At 51.6% G+C, this 19,388-nt stretch overlaps 1 protein-coding gene across 4 annotated transcripts in view; it reads right to left on the bottom strand.

Moving 5' to 3' along the window:
• Positions 1 to 19,388, bottom strand: part of SIPA1L3 (signal induced proliferation associated 1 like 3) — a 253,341-nt gene that overhangs the window by 18,065 nt on the left and 215,888 nt on the right. For all 4 annotated transcript variants that reach the window (XR_011561757.1, XM_070771991.1, XM_070771992.1 and 1 more), the window contains one exon: positions 10,610 to 10,831. Coding sequence is in view for 3 of the 4 variants with exons in the window: in XM_070771991.1 (XP_070628092.1) it covers positions 10,610 to 10,831 (222 nt within the window). In the remaining variant the exon portion in view is untranslated. The remainder of the gene's footprint in view (positions 1 to 10,609; positions 10,832 to 19,388) is intronic.

The raw sequence follows: 19,388 nt of genomic DNA, 5'->3' as shown, positions 1-19,388 counted from the left end.
TGCCATTCCCCTGGGAGCTCAAAAGGGCCTCACCCTTGCCACTTCCCTTTTGATTTTGCCATTTCCCAGAATCCCCTGCACAAGGGGCGCTGCCCAGGAGGCTCCCCTCTGGGAAGGGTGTAAAATGACCTGCTGAAAATGTAAAACCGTGCACTCTCTCCACCCTAGGAGTTCTACATCTGGGAGTGTCCCCTTTAAGGTGCCAGGTGTGCGGGGACGCTTTGTGAAGTCCTGACTAGGGAGGAAACAGCGCCGGCCAGCAGTGGCAGGGCGAGGCCCCGCAGGGAGGGCCAGCAGCACCCCAGAACAATCCCCTCCAGCTGCTGAAGACAAGAGAACTTGGTCCACATGACGTGGGAAGAGGTTTGCTCAGATACGTCATGGGAGTAAACAAGTTATGGGGACGTTCCTGGCGGTCCAGTGCCTAAGCCTCCACACTCCCAATGCAGGGGCCCAGGTGTGATCCCTGGTCAGGGAACTAGATCCCACATGTGGCAACTGAGAGTCTGCATGCCACAACTAAGACCTGGTGCAGCCAAATCCATATTAAAAAAAAAGTGGTATGTATGGTGTGAAAGCATTTTTAGGAAACAAAACTCACACACAGCTTATGCTGTGCTGTGCTCAGTCACTCAGTTGTGTCCAACTCTGTGATCCCATAGCCTGTAGCCTGCCAGGCTCCTCGGTCCATGGAATTCTCCAGGCGAGAATACTAGAGTGGGTTGCCGTGCCCTTCTCCAGGGGATCTTCCCAACCCAGGGATCAAACCCAGGACTTCCCGCATTGCAGGCAGAATCTTTACTGTCTGAGCCACCAGGAAAGCCACACACAGCTTAGCGTGGTATATTCAAGTTTACTAAAGTCTCAGCTCCTAAGGTGGATGTGTGGGAGGGATTCTCTTTCTAAAAACATTCCTTGCCACAGCCCACCAGGTCCAAAACAATCTGTTCTACCCTGCCTCAGCCCTCACCTCCTCCCATACAGGCTTCCCAAGGTTCCTGAAACACGCCAGGGAAGTCCCTGCCTCAGGGCCTTTGCACCGGCTGTTCTGTCTGCCCAGAGCAACCTCCCCAGCATTCCCCGCAAATGGCAGCTTCTCATCCACCCAGCTTCCCTCAAATGTCACCTCCTCAGAGAGGCCTTCCCTGACACTCCACCTTTTGTGGCTGCCTCCCAGCCCAGGTGAGCTACCTCACACTCTCCTGTGCTACTTCTTCACTGTCTTCATCTCCCAGTGATTCATCCTGTGTAACTGTTTTGGGGTCCCACTCCTCCCACCTCACCTGCAGTCTTGTGTTTACGTCCAGGGTGGGGATGAGGCCAGCAGGCACACCGACTGAGTTATTAACTGTGTATCACACAGAACTGACCTTCCTTCCAACCCATCAGCTGACCTCCCTACCCATCTCCTTCCTTCTTTCCAACCTCCCTTCTGCTCTCCCTTCCTCTCCCAGCAAGCTTAAATGATTTCCATAAACCAGGAGAAAGTATAGAGGACCTCCCTGGTGGTCCAGTGTTTAAGAATCTGTCTGCCAATGCTGTGGACATGGGTTTTCTCCCTGGTCTGGGAAGATCCCACATGCCACGGAGCAACTAAGCCTGTGTACCACAATTGCTGAGGCCCACGCACCCCAGAGCCCATGCTTGCAGTAAGAGAAGCCACCACAATGAGAAGCCCTCGCACCGCAAGTAGAGAGTAGCCCCTTCTTGCTGCAACTAGAGAAGGCCAGTGCACAGCAATGAAGACCGAGCACAGCCAACAAAAATAAATAAATAAAAGGATAGAGATACTTTAAAAAGTCAAGCCAGGAGAACACAAGCATTCCTTACTTGCTCTATTTGGGTTCATTTGCTGAAACTATCTTCCTAGCTCTCAGGACCCCTAGGACTTGAGTGGGGCTCTCTTGATTCTCCAGCGGAGCGCTGGCTTCCTGGAAGAAATCCTGCTAGAACCTTCTTTCCGACCCTCAGCTCCACATCTATCTATACACTGCAAGTTCCACATGGCCTGACACTGTTAGTGGGCAGCTATGACATGTCTAAAAGGAGTAAATTCAGTTTGGAGAGTCAAACTCATCATTTTTGTCCACACTCTCTTTCTTCTGGGAGGATTTCCTAATGTATTGTCTAAACTGAAAATTCTAAGCAATAATTTAAGATGGCATTCATTCCAGGTTAAAAGAAAAAAAAAAAACAAAAAACTGGGTTTGTGCACCTCTGATCTTTTTCCTCCTTCTCAAGATCTTTGGCCTTTATAAATGTTTAAATCTAATGACCTCTGAGGATAAAATGGACTCGACTCTGATTGTTAAAAAGAATGAGATCACCTTCTGTGTTCTGTCTAATATGGAGCTGTCGCCAAGCTGAGAAAAGAGCAAGTCAAAGAGGCTGCAGCACAGACAGGAGGTGACCCCATGGATAAAAAAAAGCGGGGGGCGGGAAGGAAACACACACACTCACGTGTGCTCAGTCGTGTTCAGAACATTTCTGTAAGGATGGACAAGAAATGAAACAATGGTTGCTCTGGGGAGGGGAGCTAGATGGCTGGGGGCCAGGGAAGGGAGTGAGGCCTGGTTTTCACGGCATACCCTTTTGAACTAGTTTGGTTTTTATCCTCTGCGTGTTTTACCATCGAACACACAAATGAAGAAAACACCCAGGAGGAGGTACCCTCTCTCAAAGTTCTGACTGACAGCCTTGGACAGAGTCCCTAATTTGCCCGTGTTGTTTGAACTTGCATTTGCCACACTGGGGAATTAAACCACTCACGTTAGAAAAGAAAGAGGGAGACAGAAAAATGATAAAGAAGGCCCTGTAGTTAGGAGCGGGACAACAGCAACTTCTTTTTCCCGTGATGGCTGGGCCAGGAGTGGAAGGCGACCAAAGGCTCTGACTTGGCTGGGCCTGATCCCAGATGACTGGGAGCTCTGGCCTCCAACCCGGGCAGCTCCCTTGGGGCTGGGTTAATTAAGCTAATTAGCACCACTGTCGGTTGGCCTGCCTGAGCTGGGGGTTCTGCCAGCCTTGCTGGCGAGGACACTCATCGAGTCTGCGCTTTGGGCGGCAGGCCGATTTTCCTGGAAGGCTGGCTGGGAGAGGCGGGTGGGGGTGGGGGTCGACCCTGCCGTGGGGTGGGGATGCTGCTGCTTCCGTGGCTGTGCTGAGCTGAACCCAGGGCCCCTAAACTCGAGGAAACTGCTAGATGCTAATGCCAATGCTGAGCGGCCCTTTCCGAGGCCTCGCTGACTCCTTGTGCCGCCTCGGGGAGGGAGACACCCCTGTCCTCCCCTTTAGAGGCTGGGGACCGAGACACGGTGAGTGGAGGATGCGCGGAAGCCACATCTGCCCCGTGCTCTGAGCCGCCTGAGATTCGCTCTTGATGAACGAATGCAGTGCTCAGTGTGCCTGGGCGCAGTGACAGAGGCTCTGGGGGGTTGTGCCCCCACTCTGGGGCTGGGGTGTCTCACGGGGCTATGTTCCTTCCCTATGGCCATCACTTCCATCGCCTCGCTTTACCGGCAAGAGCACTGATACCCTGAGAGCTTCTGACACAGTGACCGCAGAGTCGGGTCCTGGGCTTGACTCAGGGGACTGCCCCTGACTGCGGTGGCAGTAACGGCAGCTGCAGCAAAGCTCGCCCCCTGAGCACGCGCTCTCTCTCAGGCCCCAGCCTGCTCATTTTTTCCCCCCCTTTTTGGTGACGCCATGCAGTATATGGGATCTTAGTTCCCAGAAGAGGGATTGAACCCATGCCCCCTGCAGTTGAAGTGGGAGTCCTCACCAATGGACCACCAGGGAAGTCCCAAGACTGCCCTTCTTATGGATGAAGACATTTGGAGCCTGGGTCCTGAGATGTGACCTGGGGGATCACCCGCCACAACCACTGCTCCACTGTAAGCAATAAGCAGGCTATTCCCTAGGGCACGCCTGCCTCCTCCTCCTCCTCCTGCTCACCAGGCCTTGTCTGCAGGGACCAGGGCCAGCAGGGCCGCCACACGCCAGCCTTTCAGTTGGGCTGAGACCAGCCTGGCGGGGAGGAGGTGCCCTGGATGGCTGAGGAAGGGGGCGCTGATGACCGCGGGTTCTGTCTCCTGCTCTGTGGGGCCCCAGCCTGGCCACCCTGGTCACCCCCTCTCCTGCTCAGCCCTGTGCAGCTCAACCTTCGTGCTGGGGTCCTCCCGGGAGTTACCTCAGGAAGTCCTCACAGCTGGGAGGTGGGGAGGATGTCATGCCAGTTTAAAGAGAGAAAAACTGAGTGACGGAGGGGTGAGCGGCCAATGAGGGAGTCCTTCCCGACCCCCACGCTGTGCTGCTCTCATGGTGGGGAGAAGGCAGCCCGGTGAGTTCAGCGTCCTGCGACAAAGCAGTCAAAATGGGGCTGTTCGGCCCTCTCCTGAGGCAGAGCTGCAGGGCTGACTGGGGCCTGCAGCAGAGGGGCTGGTTGCGGGGGGTGGGGGGCTTCCACCTCAGTGCCCTGGGTCCCCTCAGAGTACAGCTCCTCTGCCCTTCCCCAGCTCACTCCGCTTTTCGTGCAATGGAGCGTGTGCCCCCAAATAGGCGACTGTTTCCTCCGAGAAGTCAGCAGTCCTCAGAAGGCGCGAGTCCGGCCTCGGATGCGAGCCTTGTCTGAGTCTTTCCCATGATGAGATACCCTGCCAGTTCTCTTTCTAGGTATGAATCCCAGCTCTGCCACTTCCAGTTGGGTGACCCAGGCTATGCACTTTTAACTGTGCATCAGTTTCCTCCTCTAGAAATAGGGTCACCGGGAGGACCTGGGGGATCTGTAAAGCCCCATCCACACAGTCTGGCTGAAAGACAGCACCCCTGTGCTGGCTGCAGCCATTTATAGCACTCTGGGGATAGGTCAGAGGTCCCTGACCAGAATCAGTGAGAAAGGAGGCAGATTTGGTGATTACTCCTTTGGGGACACACTCATATTAGGGGTGACCTATGGGACTTCCCTGGTGGTCCAATGGCTAAGACTCTGAGTTCCCAATGCAGAAGGCCTGGGTTCGATCCTTGGTCAGGGAACTAAGGTCCCACATGTGGCAACCAAAGATTCCGCATGCACAATAAAAATCAAAGGTTCTGCGTGCTGCCATTAAGGCCCAGGGTAGCCAAATAAGTACATAAAGATAAATATTAAAAGAAATATGTGGTGACCTCTGTACAACCATGATACCTGCAGTGACTAACCTTAACTAACAGAGTGAATTTGGGCAAGTGACTTAATCATTCTGTACCTCAATTTTTCTTACCTGGAAAATGGGATACAAAGTCCTACAACTCACTGTTCGTAGTGAAGGTTAAATGAGTTAAAAAAGGTAAAGGGCTTATGACAATACTTGGCAGGGGCATGTGTGTGTGTGTGTGTGTGCTTAGTCGCGCAGTCATGTCCGACTCTTTTTGACCCCATGGACTGTAGCCCACCAGGCTCCTCTGTCCATGGGGATTCTCCAGGCAAGAACACTGGAGGGGGTTGCCATTTCCTCCTCCAGGGGATCTACCTGGCCCAGGGATTGAATCTGCATCTCTTACACTGGCAGATTCTTTACCACTGCACCACTGGGGGAGCCCACTTGGCAGGGGAGGTATCAGTAAAAGCAGGTAAATAAGTTATGCAAATGAGTTCTCATGCCTTGGGATAAAATTTCAGCAACAGAATTATACACAGATTAAAAAAAAAACAAAACATGTTTAGCCTCAAATACTTTAGCTGGAAGTAAAGACAATGTTTTCTGGAAAACTAGGTTAGGTGACTCAGAAGTGTCTCTAACAATGACAAAGACATTTCCAAAATGCTCAGGGAGATTTTGGATAAAGCAGCTTTCTTAAAAGTATGTGGACAAAAGCATTAATTCTAAGTTAACATGTTACTTAAAGCACGTGATTTTAAAAATTATCTGTAACCAAATTAATAAGAAACCACGAAACTATTCTGTGTCCCCTGGTATTTTATATATTTAGTTTACATATTTTTATGCCATGCACGCACATACATAAAAAGCTTTCTTTGGATCTTATGGTGGGAAAAGGGGGGCTGCTGTTTGTTTTTGGCTGTCACCTCTCCAGGTATATATTTTCTCAGCCACGCCACGGTGGCATGTAGGATCTTAGTTCCCTGACCAGGGATCAAACCTGTGCCCCTGCAGTGGAATCGTGGAGTCCTAACCACTGGACCGCCAGGGAAGTCTGCCAGGTATACTTCCTGAGCGCCTACTACATACCTTGTCCTGGATGGGGCTCAGGTGGGTCTGCTGTCCCAGTACCTTTAGTCCAACTGGTTGACAGGGAAGAACTGAATCTCTAGCAAATGACTGTGTGATGTGCTCTGGATAGAGGCCAAGCAGGGGAAGAAGTGTGGGGTCCATGGGACGGATGAACCTGGTGTGGGGCTTGGAAGAGTTTCTTTGAGGATGGCAGGTCTGTGTGAGACCTGAGGGCTGGCGTTATGGGTCTCCTCCAAATGATATGTTGAAGTCCCAAATATCAGAATTTGGCCTGATGTGGAAATGGTGTCTTTGCAGGGATAATGAAGGTAAAGTCAAAGTGTTACTCGCTCAGTCATGTCCGACTTTTTGTGACTCCATGGACTGTGTTGCCTGCCAGCTCCTCTGTCCATGGGATTCTTCAAGCATGAATACTGGAGTGGGTTGCCATTCCCTTCTCTAGGGGATCTTTCTGACTCAGGGATCATACCCAGGTCTCCTTCATTGAAGGCAGATTCTCTACCATCTGAGCCACCAGGGAAGCCCAATCAAGGTAAAATGAGGCAACTACTGCTGCTGCTGCTAAGTCGCTCAGTCGTGCCCGACTCTGTGTGACCCCATGGACTGCAGCCCACCAGGCTCCTCTGTCCATGGGATTTTCCAGACAAGAGTACTGGAGTGGGGTGCCATTGCCTTCTCCAATTAAGATTGACCCTGGTGTCCTTATAAAAATGGGAGATGTGGACACAGAGACACATACCCAGATGTATCTACATGCCAAGAAACCCCACAGATTGCTGGCCAATCAGAAGCTGGGAGAGAGGTGTGGTACACACACTTCCTTTCCACCCACAGAGGGAACCAACCCTGCTTCCACCTTGGCTCCAGCCTCCAGCCTCCAGAGCTCCAAGTAAAGACACTTGTGCTGTTGAGCCCCCGGTCTGCAGTGCTTTGTTATGGCAGCCCGAGCAAACTCCAGGTGGGCAGGACGGAGCCGGTGGGGCAGGGGGCACCCAGGCAGAAGGGACAGCACACGTGCTGGGGAGGCCAGGGAGGCTGCTCCCATGGAGGAGCAGAGTGGGGCCAGCAGGGCTGGACCCTCTGGCACCCTGAAAAATGAGGGCCTTACCGTATTTTATGGGGTTACAGTGAGAATGGAGTGTGATGTGAGGCTCAGACATCCCATTCACCGATGGGAGTGCCCACACAGTGTCAGCTGACACCTGTCCTGTGACCAAGATTGTCACCTGCTTTCCATGGAGGAATGGGCCATGGAACAGAGACCAGGGATGGAGTGACGGCAGAGGGGACAGAAGGCTGGGGAGACCCGAATGAGGAGGTGGCACCAGACCAAGCTCCGGAATCCCACCTCGGCCACAAGACGTGGAGGAAGAGCATTCTGGGAACTGGTGACAGCCACTGCAGAGGCCCTGAGGTCGGCCTGCACTTGGTGGGACTCAAGACCGAGGAGCCGGGAGAGGCCGGGTGGGTGGAGTGGAGCAAGCCTGGGGCAGCGTGGGAGATGAGGGCAGAGGGGTGACGGGCGCGCCGTGCGGGGTCCAGGTGGGAGTCTGGGCAAAGCGCACGGTGCGCTAGTGCCTGGTATGGTACATGTGCTCAGGAAAGGAGCGCCTTTGTCATTAGTCCTGGGAGCGGGGCAAGTCGCTGGAGGTTTTAGTCAGGGGAGGGGAGGATCAAAATCTAGTTTGCAGAGTGGCCCCTGGCTGTCAGCAAGCAGCGTGAACTGGATTCTCCACTTGCTCGCTCACCCACCTCTCCAGGGATCCTGTTTCTGTCTCCTGACAGCCCTCTCTTTATGAGCTCTGTGTCACCACACATCTGAATGGCCCCCTCCAGGTCATGAGAGAGGATGTTACAGAGAACAGAACGGAGGAGGGCAGGCCCCCCACCTGAAGAGGAGCCGTGGCTTTCTGGGTTCTGACCCAAGCTCCACCCCTTCCCAGCTATGAGCCTCTGGGCCTCAGCAGTAAAGCTGAGCAAATGACAGGTCTGCTTCATGGAGCACCGGGGATGGTGGCTGCAGCCATGAAATTAAAAGATGCCGGCTCCTTGGAAGAAAACCTATGACAAACCTAGACAGCATATTAAATAGCAAAGACATCACTTTGCCAACAAAGGTCCGTCTAGTCAAAAATCACTAGCAATGATTTTTCTAGTAGTCATGTACGGACGTGAGAGTTGGACCATAAAGAAGGCTGAGAGCCAAAGAACGTGATGATGCTTTCCAACTGTTGTGCTGGAGAAGACTCTTGAGGGTCCCGTGGACTGCAAGATCAAACCAGTCAATCCTAAAGGAAATCAACTCTGAATATTCACTGGAAGGACTGATGCTGAAGCTGAAACTCTGATACTCTGGCTGCCAGATGAGAATAGCCAACTCACTGGAAAAGACCCTGATGCTCGGAAAGATTGAGGGCAGGATGAGGAGGAGGTGACAGAGGATGAGATGTTTGGATGGCATCACCGACTCAATGCACCTGAGTTTGAGCAGACTCCACGAGATGGTGAAGCCTGGCGTGCTGCAGTACATGGGGTTGCAGAGTCGGAAATGAATGACTGAACAACTCATGGAAGAGTTGTTGAGATGGATTCAGTGAATCAATTCATGGACTAGAGCTCAGCACCAAAACTGGTATGTGGTGAGTACTGGATAAATTTTCAGTACCATTGTACTCTAACTTCAAAAATCGGCACTTCCCTGGTAGTCCAGTGGTTAAGACTCCGCACTTTCAATGCAGGGGGCATGGATTCGATCCCAGGTTGGGGAACTAAGATCCCATGTGCTGAGCAGTGCAGATAAATTAAGATAAATTAAACCTCCAAATTCAAAGAACTGGTTTTTAACTGACCACTCCTCTCTTCTTTTTGGTTTCAGAGCAAAATGGCCCAAACCAGCTGCCTCCTGTTCTGCCCTGGCTTCTCTCTGGCACCTCCAGTCACCTCTGGGAGGCTCAACCCCCTTCTCAGTTCCCTGACTGCTCCCAGTTGTCACCCCTGGGCTCTCAGACCCCACATTTGTCTGGGCTCCCCCTTCACTGGATCCTCCTCCTTGTATGAACACTTAGGGATCTCAGGTGGAGGCCTACATCCCCCTCCTCTCCAGCCTTTATGTTAACAATAGTCCCATTCTCTCCACCCTGACCTCTTCCCAGAGCTCCAGACTCCTTACCCAACTGCCTCCTCCGTGTCTATTGCACATCACAACAGTAATCCGTCTGTGGGCTTCCCTGGTGGCCCAGTGGCTAAGAGTCTGCCTGCCAATGACGGGGATACCGATTCGATCCCTGGTCTGGGAAGTTCCCACATGACTCAGGGTTACTGAGCCTGTACTCTATAGAGCCTGCAAGCTGCAACTACTGAAGCCCACGTGCACAGAGCCTGTGCTCCAACAAGGGAGGCCACCCAAATGAGAAGCCTATGCACCACAACAAGAGTAGCCCCTGCTCACTGCAACTGGAGAAAGCCCTCGTGCAGCAACCAAGACCCAGTGCAGCAGAAAAATAAAAAAGGGTAAGCCCGTCCAGGCCTGAGCTCTGGAGCTCCCTACTCGGAGGGAACCACGGTTTACAGTTCACTCTACAGTTCCAGCCCTGAGCCCACTCCCCACTCAGTCCCCATCTCAGCTCAAGAAGAGTCTGCCCATCCTCCAGGCTGAAAGACCTGGTATCACCTTCCACCTTGCTCTTCCTCTCACACCACATCTGATCTGCCAGTGGAACCTGCTGACTCCCGTTTCAGAGAATCTATCCCAAAGCTGCCTCCTTCTTCCTCCTCAGCCTCCATCCCACCCCAGGCCTCTTGTGTCCTGCCTGGACCATCACACCAGCGCCCCCTGTCTCCTGATCCCTTGCAGACCATGCTCCACATGCAGCCACAGAGGCCCTGTGAATACTCAACTTAGGTCTGTCCCCCTCTGTTCTAGACCCTTCTTCGATTCCCCCTGAATTACAGCAGACGCCCAGGCCCTTACCTGGGGCCCACAGAACCCTCCACGATCTGTGCTCACTGCCTCTCTGACCTCACGTGCTCACATGGTCCCAGCCACACTGGCCTTCCCCCCACAGACCAAGCCTGCTCCTGCCTCAGGGTCTGTCAGTTGCTGTTCCCTCTGCCTGGAACGTTCTTCATCCAGATGTGTCACAAGGCTCGCCACCATTTGACTCCGCACACTTTTCTTAGTCACCCTATTTGCTGTCCGTTCCCCAACCAGCACGGCCCCCTGGAGGGCAGGGGCCCTGTCGGCCTGTGCGCGGTTGTATTCCCAGTGTGTAGACGGGCATGGTGACTGACAGATGAGGGAGCGAGGGGTCACCCTCCCCCCTGTCCCGAGATGCCAAGCTTGGCTCTGGGGGTGCCTCACCAGGTACCTAGGCACTTACTTCTTTGGGTCAGTGAAGGGGAGTGGCCGTGGAGGGGGCTCGTCTGTCCTCTTCCACCCCGTGGGGTGCTTGCTGCGCACGGGCTGCTTGGAGAAGAAGGACTTGGGGACAGAGGTGGAGAGCTGGAAGGCGCTGGCCTGGGCCAGCTGTGAGGGCCGCGGGGTCTCGGTGCTGGCTGTCTTGTGAACCTGAGCGGGGTAGCCGGCCCTTGAGCTCATATCGCTGCAATGTAAAAATTCGAAAAGTAAAATAACTCTGTCGCACATTTCGAAAAGTCTATCTGTTTAAGTTTACTCTTGGGAAACAAACAATAAAGAAGTTCATTCACACAGGAGAGATCCTGCCGCGAAAATTCTAATACATAGATGTCTACGTGGAGAAAAGGTAATGCTCCCTTCACAGCCCCCATCCCCTCCCAGCGATGTCCTCCTAGCACAGTTGATACCTCTATGGGTATCTAAAAAAGTCACCCTCTGTGGGCGGATGATTGCCCACCCCCCTGGAGATTCCTTGTATCCTGAGCACAACCTACACAGCTGGAGGTGGGGGGCCCGCCGACCCATCTCTGGAGGTAACCACGGTTTACAGTTTGCTGTATTTCTTTCCTAACCCTTTCCTATGGTTAAAACATACATGTTGGGAATTCCCTGGTGGTCCATGGTGAGGACTCACTTTCACTGCTGGGGGCCTAGGTTCGATCCCTGGCCAGGGAACTAAAATCCCACAAGCAGCACAGCATGGCTTAAGAAAAAAAAAAAGAAGAAAGAAAAAGAAAAACAGACAAAAAGAAAAACGTGTATACAACTGGAAAACAGGAGCCTTTTTTTTGAAGGGTGTGAGAATTATGTTTTCATATAACTGAGACCATGCTAATAAATTGTTCTGTAACTTATTTTTGTTAAACTTATGCCTTGCCACATAGTATCTTCACTCAAAGATTTTTTGAGCACTAATACACATCAGACACCACTCCAGTTGATCTAATCTAAAACCACAGCTCGATATTCCAAATGCTGGATTCCTGTGGAGTTAATGCTACAATGAACCTCATGTGGTTAATTAGGACCCAACTCTTGGGGACCCAATTGCTGACCCCACTGAAGCAAATCAGCTTTTAAAACTTTAAAATAAAATTCTAATTCCACTTCAAGTAAGAGGTCTTTAATGGGAAAATTAATGTCCTTGGAGTGCAAGTTAATAAAAGCTTACTGAAGGTCAATTCAGCAAAATTAAAGGGTGGGACTTCTGACTACGGATGAATGAGAAGACTGGCAAATTCTCTCCCCACCAAGCACAAAATCAACAAAAACAACCATTTCAGCACTCTGGAAATTGACCGAGGACATGCAACAATCCAAGTATTGTTTATTTTCTTGAAAAACTGAACTTCAGGGTAAGAACAGAGGGAATCTGATGTTTTAGCCTGGGGCTCCTCCCATCCCCCTGCCCAGCTCAATGAACAAGCAAGTTCTGCCACCGTAGAACTTCACTGAGGGTTCCAGAAGGAGAAGAGAAAAAGGGTCAGAAGAAAGGTTTGGAGGAATAATGGCTAAAAGCTTCTCAAACTGGATAAAAAAACATTCATCTACACATCTGAAAAACTCAACAAATCTCCACCAGGATAAACACAAAGACTTCATCCAGAAAAACGAGTGAAAGTCAAGCACTAAGATAAAACCTCTGAAAGCACCAAGAGAAAAAGATTCATCATATACACAGGGAATCAATACAATCAACTGCTGACCTATCATTTGAATCAATGGCAGTGTGTGTTATTTGCTCAGTCGTGCCCCACTCTTTGTGACCCCATGGGCTGCAGCCCACCAGGCTCCTGTGTTCATGAGATTTTCCAGGCAAGGATACTGGAGTGGGTTACCAAGAATGGGATGGTATTTTCAAGGTGCTGAGAGAAAAAACCATCAACCAAGACTTCTATATCCAGCAAAACTATCCTTCATAGATGAAGACAAAATAAAGATGTCCCCAGATAAACAGACTCAGAGAATTCATTGCTAGCACATCTGCCTAATAAGTAAAAATTCCTTGGGCTGAAAGGAAATGACTGAAGGTGATGACCTGAATTCACATGGAGAAGTGAAGGGTCCAAGATGGTAAGAATGGGTTAAAATAAAAGACTTCATAGAATATTTTGGAGAAGGAAATGACAACTCACTCCAGTACTCTTGCATGGAAAATCCCATGGACAGAGGAGCCTGGTGGGCTATAGACATAGGGTCACAAAGAGCTGGACACAGCTGAGCAGGAGCGTAGAATATTTAGGTTTTCTTATTTCTTCTCTAACTTCTAAAGTTACATGTAAGACTGTACAAGGCAATAATAACACTATATTGTTTGGTTTATAACATATATGGATGTAGAATGTATGATAGTAATAGCACGAAGGAGAGGGAAAGGAATGGGGTTTTATTGGAGGAAAGTTTCTATATTTTGTTGGTATTCAGTCAGCACTAATCTGAAATACATTGATAAGATGCATACTATAATTAAAGTTAAGAGGAATCCAAATGGTGTACTAAAACTAATTTAACACAAAAGGCAAAAGTAAAGGAAGGACAAAGGAGAAAGACAGTGAACACAGAAAACAAAGCGCAAAACGGCAAATGCAAATCTAATTATTATCAGTAACGTCATTAAATGTGATACTGAAACATCCCAATCCTAAGGCGGACTGTCAGAATGGATTTTCAAATGCAAGCTCTGACTGACTTATAAAGACTTTCTATAATTTAGCAACATCTGTCAACAGGTCCAAGGTTGTGCACTGGTGAGGGGTTGTTCAGGGAGTCACGGAGCATGTAACATCAGGATTGGACTTTATCTGGGGAGGTCACAAGGGCTTCCCCAAGGAGGAGACAGTGTCTGAGCTGAACTGAAAGATGTGAGTAGTGTCAGTCTAGCCTCTGATCTCCCAGAAATCCACGCCAGAGAAAAGCCTGCGCAAGGACAGGCAGGCACATACAAGGATGGTCACTGCAATGCTGTGTGTAAACAGGAAAAAGCTGGACATGGCCTGAGTTCTTAGATCAGTCCAAGCATATCCATATGATCAAAAACTATGCAGCTAGTGTGAAGAATGAGGTCAACTTCTGTTTATGGATGAAGACAGATGCCTGAGCTACAGGAAGTGGAAACAAGGCATCATGCAAAGTGTGCTTTTTCTTTTTTTAAATGTATATGTGTTGTCAAATGTTACTGGGCTTTTTTTTTGGGGGGGGGGTGTCTTTATTTTTATGAAAAGGAAATGTGTAGTTTTTTCCCCAACTGTGGGCCATGAAATCAATTTACTATATCTTGACTGTTATTTGGGGTAGGGGGTGGGGAGAAACAGACTGGAATAAAAAACCTCAGTGTACCTCATATGAAATAAGGTAAGTGGTTTTGTGAAACTTTACTGAGGATGTCCACACTGGGGTGTAATGTAAAGTGCTTTTCCTGTTTTGGGTAACTGTCAAAATATGTGTGATAGATCTGGGCTGGTACAGATCTGGAGAAAGCTCTCTGGAGGAGTGCACACTGATTATCTCTGGAGGCAGTAATGACAGGGGAGATGAAACCACATACACAGCACAGGGCAGAAATCAAAGTGCTGACAGCCCAGTCTCCTTCTCTGAGGCAACCTTGACTTTTCCCCTTTCTTCTTCTTCAACACAGAGCCCAGTGTGTGTAGCCTCCCAATTTTCCTTTTTAACATAAATGGCAGCCTATCATGAGCTTGCTCGGCACCTGGCTTTGACCTTAACACGATGCCCTGGAGCTCTCTCCATGTCAGTCCACACAAAACCCTCTCCCTTCAATGGCTGCAGGTGGTCCACTCTATGGATATATCCTAACTGGTTTTACCCTAACTTTTATATTTCTACAGTACATATTTCTCTATCCTGTCATCAGGCATGTTCAGCTTTTATGAGCTGGAAAAAACAAACAAGAGATGATAAAGAAACAAAAGGAAGACTGGGTCCAGTGGTTAAGAATCTGCCCCCCAGTGCAGGGGACGCAGGTTTGATCCCCGGTTGGGGATCAAACCCTGGTTGGGGTTAGTTGCCACAGGGCAACTAAGCCCATGCTCTTCAACGAGAAGCCCACATGCTGCAACTAGAGAGCCCCTGCCCCATGCCACAACTAGAGAAAGCCTGTGTGCTGCAACAAAGACCCAGCATGGCCAAGATGAATAATAATAATCAAAGGAAGGGAAAAAGAACACCCCTTTCTCTGTGTCTGCCAGCTGGCTCCATCCACTGCCCCATTTGGGAGGGGCTTGCTCCCTCAGCCTGTGGCAGGCACTGGGTGTCACCCTATTCCCCGTCACCTTGTAATGAAGGCTGGTTTTACTCATCCTTGAGGAAGGTGACCTGGCACCCGGCCCAGGGCACACTCCCGAATGCTGGATGCCACCTGTCTGGGACGGGTCAGGGGTAGGTCTGTGATCTGTTTTGGACAGTGAAGCATCAGGTGCGTGTGTGGACGGACGGTCTGCTAGTTGACTTCTGGGGAAGGTCTCTTCACTGGAAAACTAACAAACAAAGACCACTTGTAGTAAACGTCACCTCTTCTTCCACTTGACACAGTGGACAGTCACTTTGAGACTGTGAGGGGAGGCAGTCTGCAGGCCGATGGAGACAGAACAAAGAAAGGGAAAGAACCTGAGTCCTTGAGTCAGTAAATTCCCCAATCATGGGGCCCTCCCTAGCGTGGGACTTCATGTTCTCAGAGGTAACAGACTTCCTCCAATTGAGCTGGGACTTGTTGCTTAGAGCCAGAAGGCATTCCCACGACTGTCCCTGCTTTCAACCTCTACCAGCCTCAGGCATGAACGGGTGCCCCCCACACACAGCAGGGCCACAAAGAACTATTCTGAATATGTTGTGCATCTCGACCCGGCCTGCTCAGACGGGCGCCCCTTCTCACTCCCCCTTGGACCATGAGCTGCGCCAGGTGCCAAGTACAGGGTAGAGTTCTTAGGCCACCAATCAACAGAGTGAATACACCTTTTCTCTGAAGCACCTGCAAGGCCAGGTGCCCTCCCCGAGCCTCAGCTTGAAAAACGAGGCAGCAGCACTGCCTGAGAACCATGCTGAGAACATGGACCATGCTGCTTACTTGACCTGGGGTCCAAGCCCAGCACCAACTGACATGCTGTGATCTTTGCTGGAGCCCCTTCCCCTCGACGAGCCTCAGTTTCCTCCTCTGAGAATTGAGGCAACGACACACTTGCCTCACGAGATCACATCTGCACAAAGTGCTCAGGGTAGGCCTGGGCAATGGAATGTGCTCTTGGAGCTGCAGATACACAGGGATGTGGTGTGTCCAGGGGCTAAATGCCCAGGCTCCGGGCTCAGCCAGGGCTGCAGAGGGGACATTCTGCTCTATACTCTCACCCCACCTTCCCCCAGAGAGGCTGGGCAGTTACCTGTGCTGTCTCAGGGGGAACAGTTAAGCTTTTGTTGGAGTGAAAGCAGAAAAACTGTAGGCTGAATGAAGAAACTGCACAGCTGCCTGGGAGTGCGCCATGCTCTGGTCTGTTCATCCCTGGGGAGGCTGATGGGTGGCCCCAGACGGGCAACAGGCACAAAGGGAGCTGTGCCCCTGCCTTATTATTATTTTTTTGGCTTCACTGGGTCTTTGTTGCCATAGGTTTTCTCTAATTTCGGTGAGTGTGGGCTACTCTCCAGTTGCGGTGGCTTCTCTTTTTGTAGAGCATGGGCTCTAGAGTGCTCGGTTTTCAGTGCTTGAGGCTCACAGGCTCTAGCGTGGGGGCTCAGTAGCTGCGGAGCATGAGCTGAGTTGCCCCACAGCACGTGGAATCCTTCCAGACCAGGGACAGAACCCTTGTCCCCTGCATTGGCAGGTGGACTCTTAACCACCAGATCACCAGGGGAGTCCTGCCTTTGCCTTTGGGAGGAAGAGCACTGGCGGAGCAGGTGGCAGGAAGGGCAGCAGCCGGCACTGAGCCCATGCACACAGCCAGGCCCTGCTCCAAGCATCTTGGAGGCATCACTTCATTTGGTTGCCCAGCAATCCCACGAGGCAGGAAGTACCACTCTCCCTATGTTCCAAGTAGGGAAACTGAGGCCCAGAGAGATTTTTTAAATAACGCCCCAAATTACACAACTGGTTGAGGACAGCACCAGGATACAAAGCCAGGCAGTCTGGCTCAAGAGGCGTTCTGTTTAACCACCAACCTGTACTTTCGATGACAATGGTAGTCATGAAAAATACGTAACACATGAAAACCGAACCTAGCAGCTGCAGGTGTATTTGGACCAGCCATGTCTCAGGCCCTGTGCTGGCTGCTTCAAACCCATGGTGTGGGTGTATCCTCGCAGCTTGGACCACAGAGTCTACCTTCACCTCCATTTTACAGATGAGGAAACTGAGCCTCAGAGAAACTAAGGAGCCTGGTGGAGACCACGCAGCTGGCTAGTGGTGGAGTTGTGACCTGGACACAGGCAGTCAGAGGCCAGAGCCTGGGAAATGCTGCTCACCAGATACCCTCAGGGGGGCCTCTGTGGGGCCTTTTCTGCTTGGTGTCTGGCAGGGGCTTGAGAGCCGAATCAGTCCCTGAACATGGCTGGAATGATCAGGCTCAGTGTAGGAGCCACACGTGGCAACATTCTGCCCTTCAGCCTGGGAGCAAAAACATCAGGTCTTCAGGAAGTGGAAGGAGTGACAATATGGGGCAAAAACTCCATGTCACAAAATCAATGGGGACTCCAACCGCCACCAGCCACTTCCACCCCACCTCCAACCACAGTGCCTAGGTATCCCCACAGTGGCCTCCTCCTGCCCTCACCCCCAAACCCAGCCGGAGGGTGAGAGCCATCACCACTCTCCTCAGCTCAGGGTCAGAGTCCTCCCCGGTCCACAGGGCCCCACACCATCTGGGCTGACCCCTCTCTGCCCTCAGCAACTCCCACTCCCCCTCTCACTCATTCTGCTCTGGTCACATGGACACTGTTCCTGAAACACAACAGACACACTTCCACCTCAGGGCCTTTGCACTCCCCTTGCCCTGCCCCATGATCTCTGCTTGGTATGCTCCTTCCCTGGAGTTTCTGGAGATGGCCTGAGTTCCTCTTCCCAAGCTGACAGTGACTCTCTGAGTAGGTGTCTCCCCTTAACCCTGGCTTCCCAGCCTACGTGGGCGGGGTGGGGCCCAGTGGACCCTGAGGGCCTCATGTTACCTTTCAGGGCTGTGCCCCCAGGAGGGGATCCTGGAGACAAGGGCCATGCCTGCGGAAGCAGGGCCGCGGGCTTCCTGCCTGCCTGCCCGCCCAGGAATGCCTGGCCGTGTCAGCTCCACGTGGAACCGAGAGCCGCTCATCACCTCTAAACAGTGCAGACAAATTGCTCTGGAAACCCAGGGGGCTCTGGAGCGTGTGCTGCCTTGAGAGAGGGCGGGGGGCCAGGTGGCTGCCCGCCTGGGATCGCTCAGCCCACTGGCGTGCCCGCAGCAGGCACTGGCGCCTGGCCCCGTGCCTGGAAGCCGGGCTCCCATGACGAATGTCTGAGGGGAGAGTCTGTGAAGTCACTGGAATCATCCACGGGCACAAGCTGCTACAGGCTGCAGCGGTTTCCACGGGAGGGCTGGAGCGCGTGGAGGGAGTGGGTGGGGGGTTTGGGCATGGCGGGGCCCTTCCCTTCCCTGGCAGTCAGTCAGTCCTTGAGTTGTGCTGGCAAACTCAATCCCTACTACCCCTGAGACAGCCCACGTTCCCCCGAGGAGCCCACAGTGATCTTAAAACCCAAGTCAGATTATGTTCTGTGGCTCCCATGTCTTTCAGAACCAAAATCCAGCATCTGACCATGGTTGGTAAGCCTGCCTGAGCTGGGTCCCTGCCCGCCGTGCAAATCAGACCTCCTGCCATTCTCCCATTCAGCCTGTCTGGCCAGCAGAGCATCTCTAGAACACCACAAATGAGTTTACCTTCAGGGACTCGGCATCTCCTATTTCCCCTGCCTGGATCACTTCCATGCTTCCTGCAAAATATCACCTCCTCCAAGAGGCCTTCCAGGACCTCTGCCTAGCTGGGTTTTCTTCCCAGACCATATCCCACCTGGCAGATTAACATGGCTGCTCAGCTGTCTGTTTGCCTTGCTTTCTCTCCAGAAGAGTGTCAGTTCCACAAAAGAGGGACTTTGTCCACTGTGTTTGGAACGGTACCTGGCACACAGTAGGTGCTTTAGGGTCAGTAAACGTAAGAACAGGGATTTCCCCTGCGGTTCAGTGGTAAAGAATCTGTCTGACAATGCAGGAAACAGGTTCTATCTCTGGGTCAGGAAGATCCCCTGGAGAAGGAAATGGCAATCCAATATTCTTGCCTGGAGAATCCCATGGACAGAGAAGCCTGGTGGGCTGCAGTCCATAGGGTTGCAAAGAGTCAGACATGACTCAGAGGCTAAACAACAATAAACATAAGAATAACATTCTTGGGGACTTCCCTGGTGGGCCAGTGGTCAAGAATCTGCTTTCCAATGCAGGGGACATGGGTTTGATCCCTGGCTGGGGAACTAACATCCCACATGCCATGGGGCAACCAAGCCCATGTGCCACAACTACTGAGTCCACGTGCTCTAGAGCCCGTGTGCCACAACTAGAGAGTCTGTGCACCACAGCTAGAGAAACCCCGCGAGCTAGAACAAAGAGCCTGCGTGCCGCAGTGAAGACCCAGCACAACGAGAAAAGAGTAACATTCCTCTCGGGACTGCTTGGCCCCAGTCTCCTCTACTCTCTCACGAATCTCAAGACCCCCATATGCAG

Source organism: Bos indicus, chromosome 18 (assembly GCF_029378745.1).
Source record: "Bos indicus isolate NIAB-ARS_2022 breed Sahiwal x Tharparkar chromosome 18, NIAB-ARS_B.indTharparkar_mat_pri_1.0, whole genome shotgun sequence".
Classification (NCBI taxonomy): Eukaryota; Metazoa; Chordata; class Mammalia; order Artiodactyla; family Bovidae; genus Bos; species Bos indicus.
Note: the sequence above shows the minus strand (reverse complement) of the source record. Positions and strands in the feature narration are given on the sequence as shown.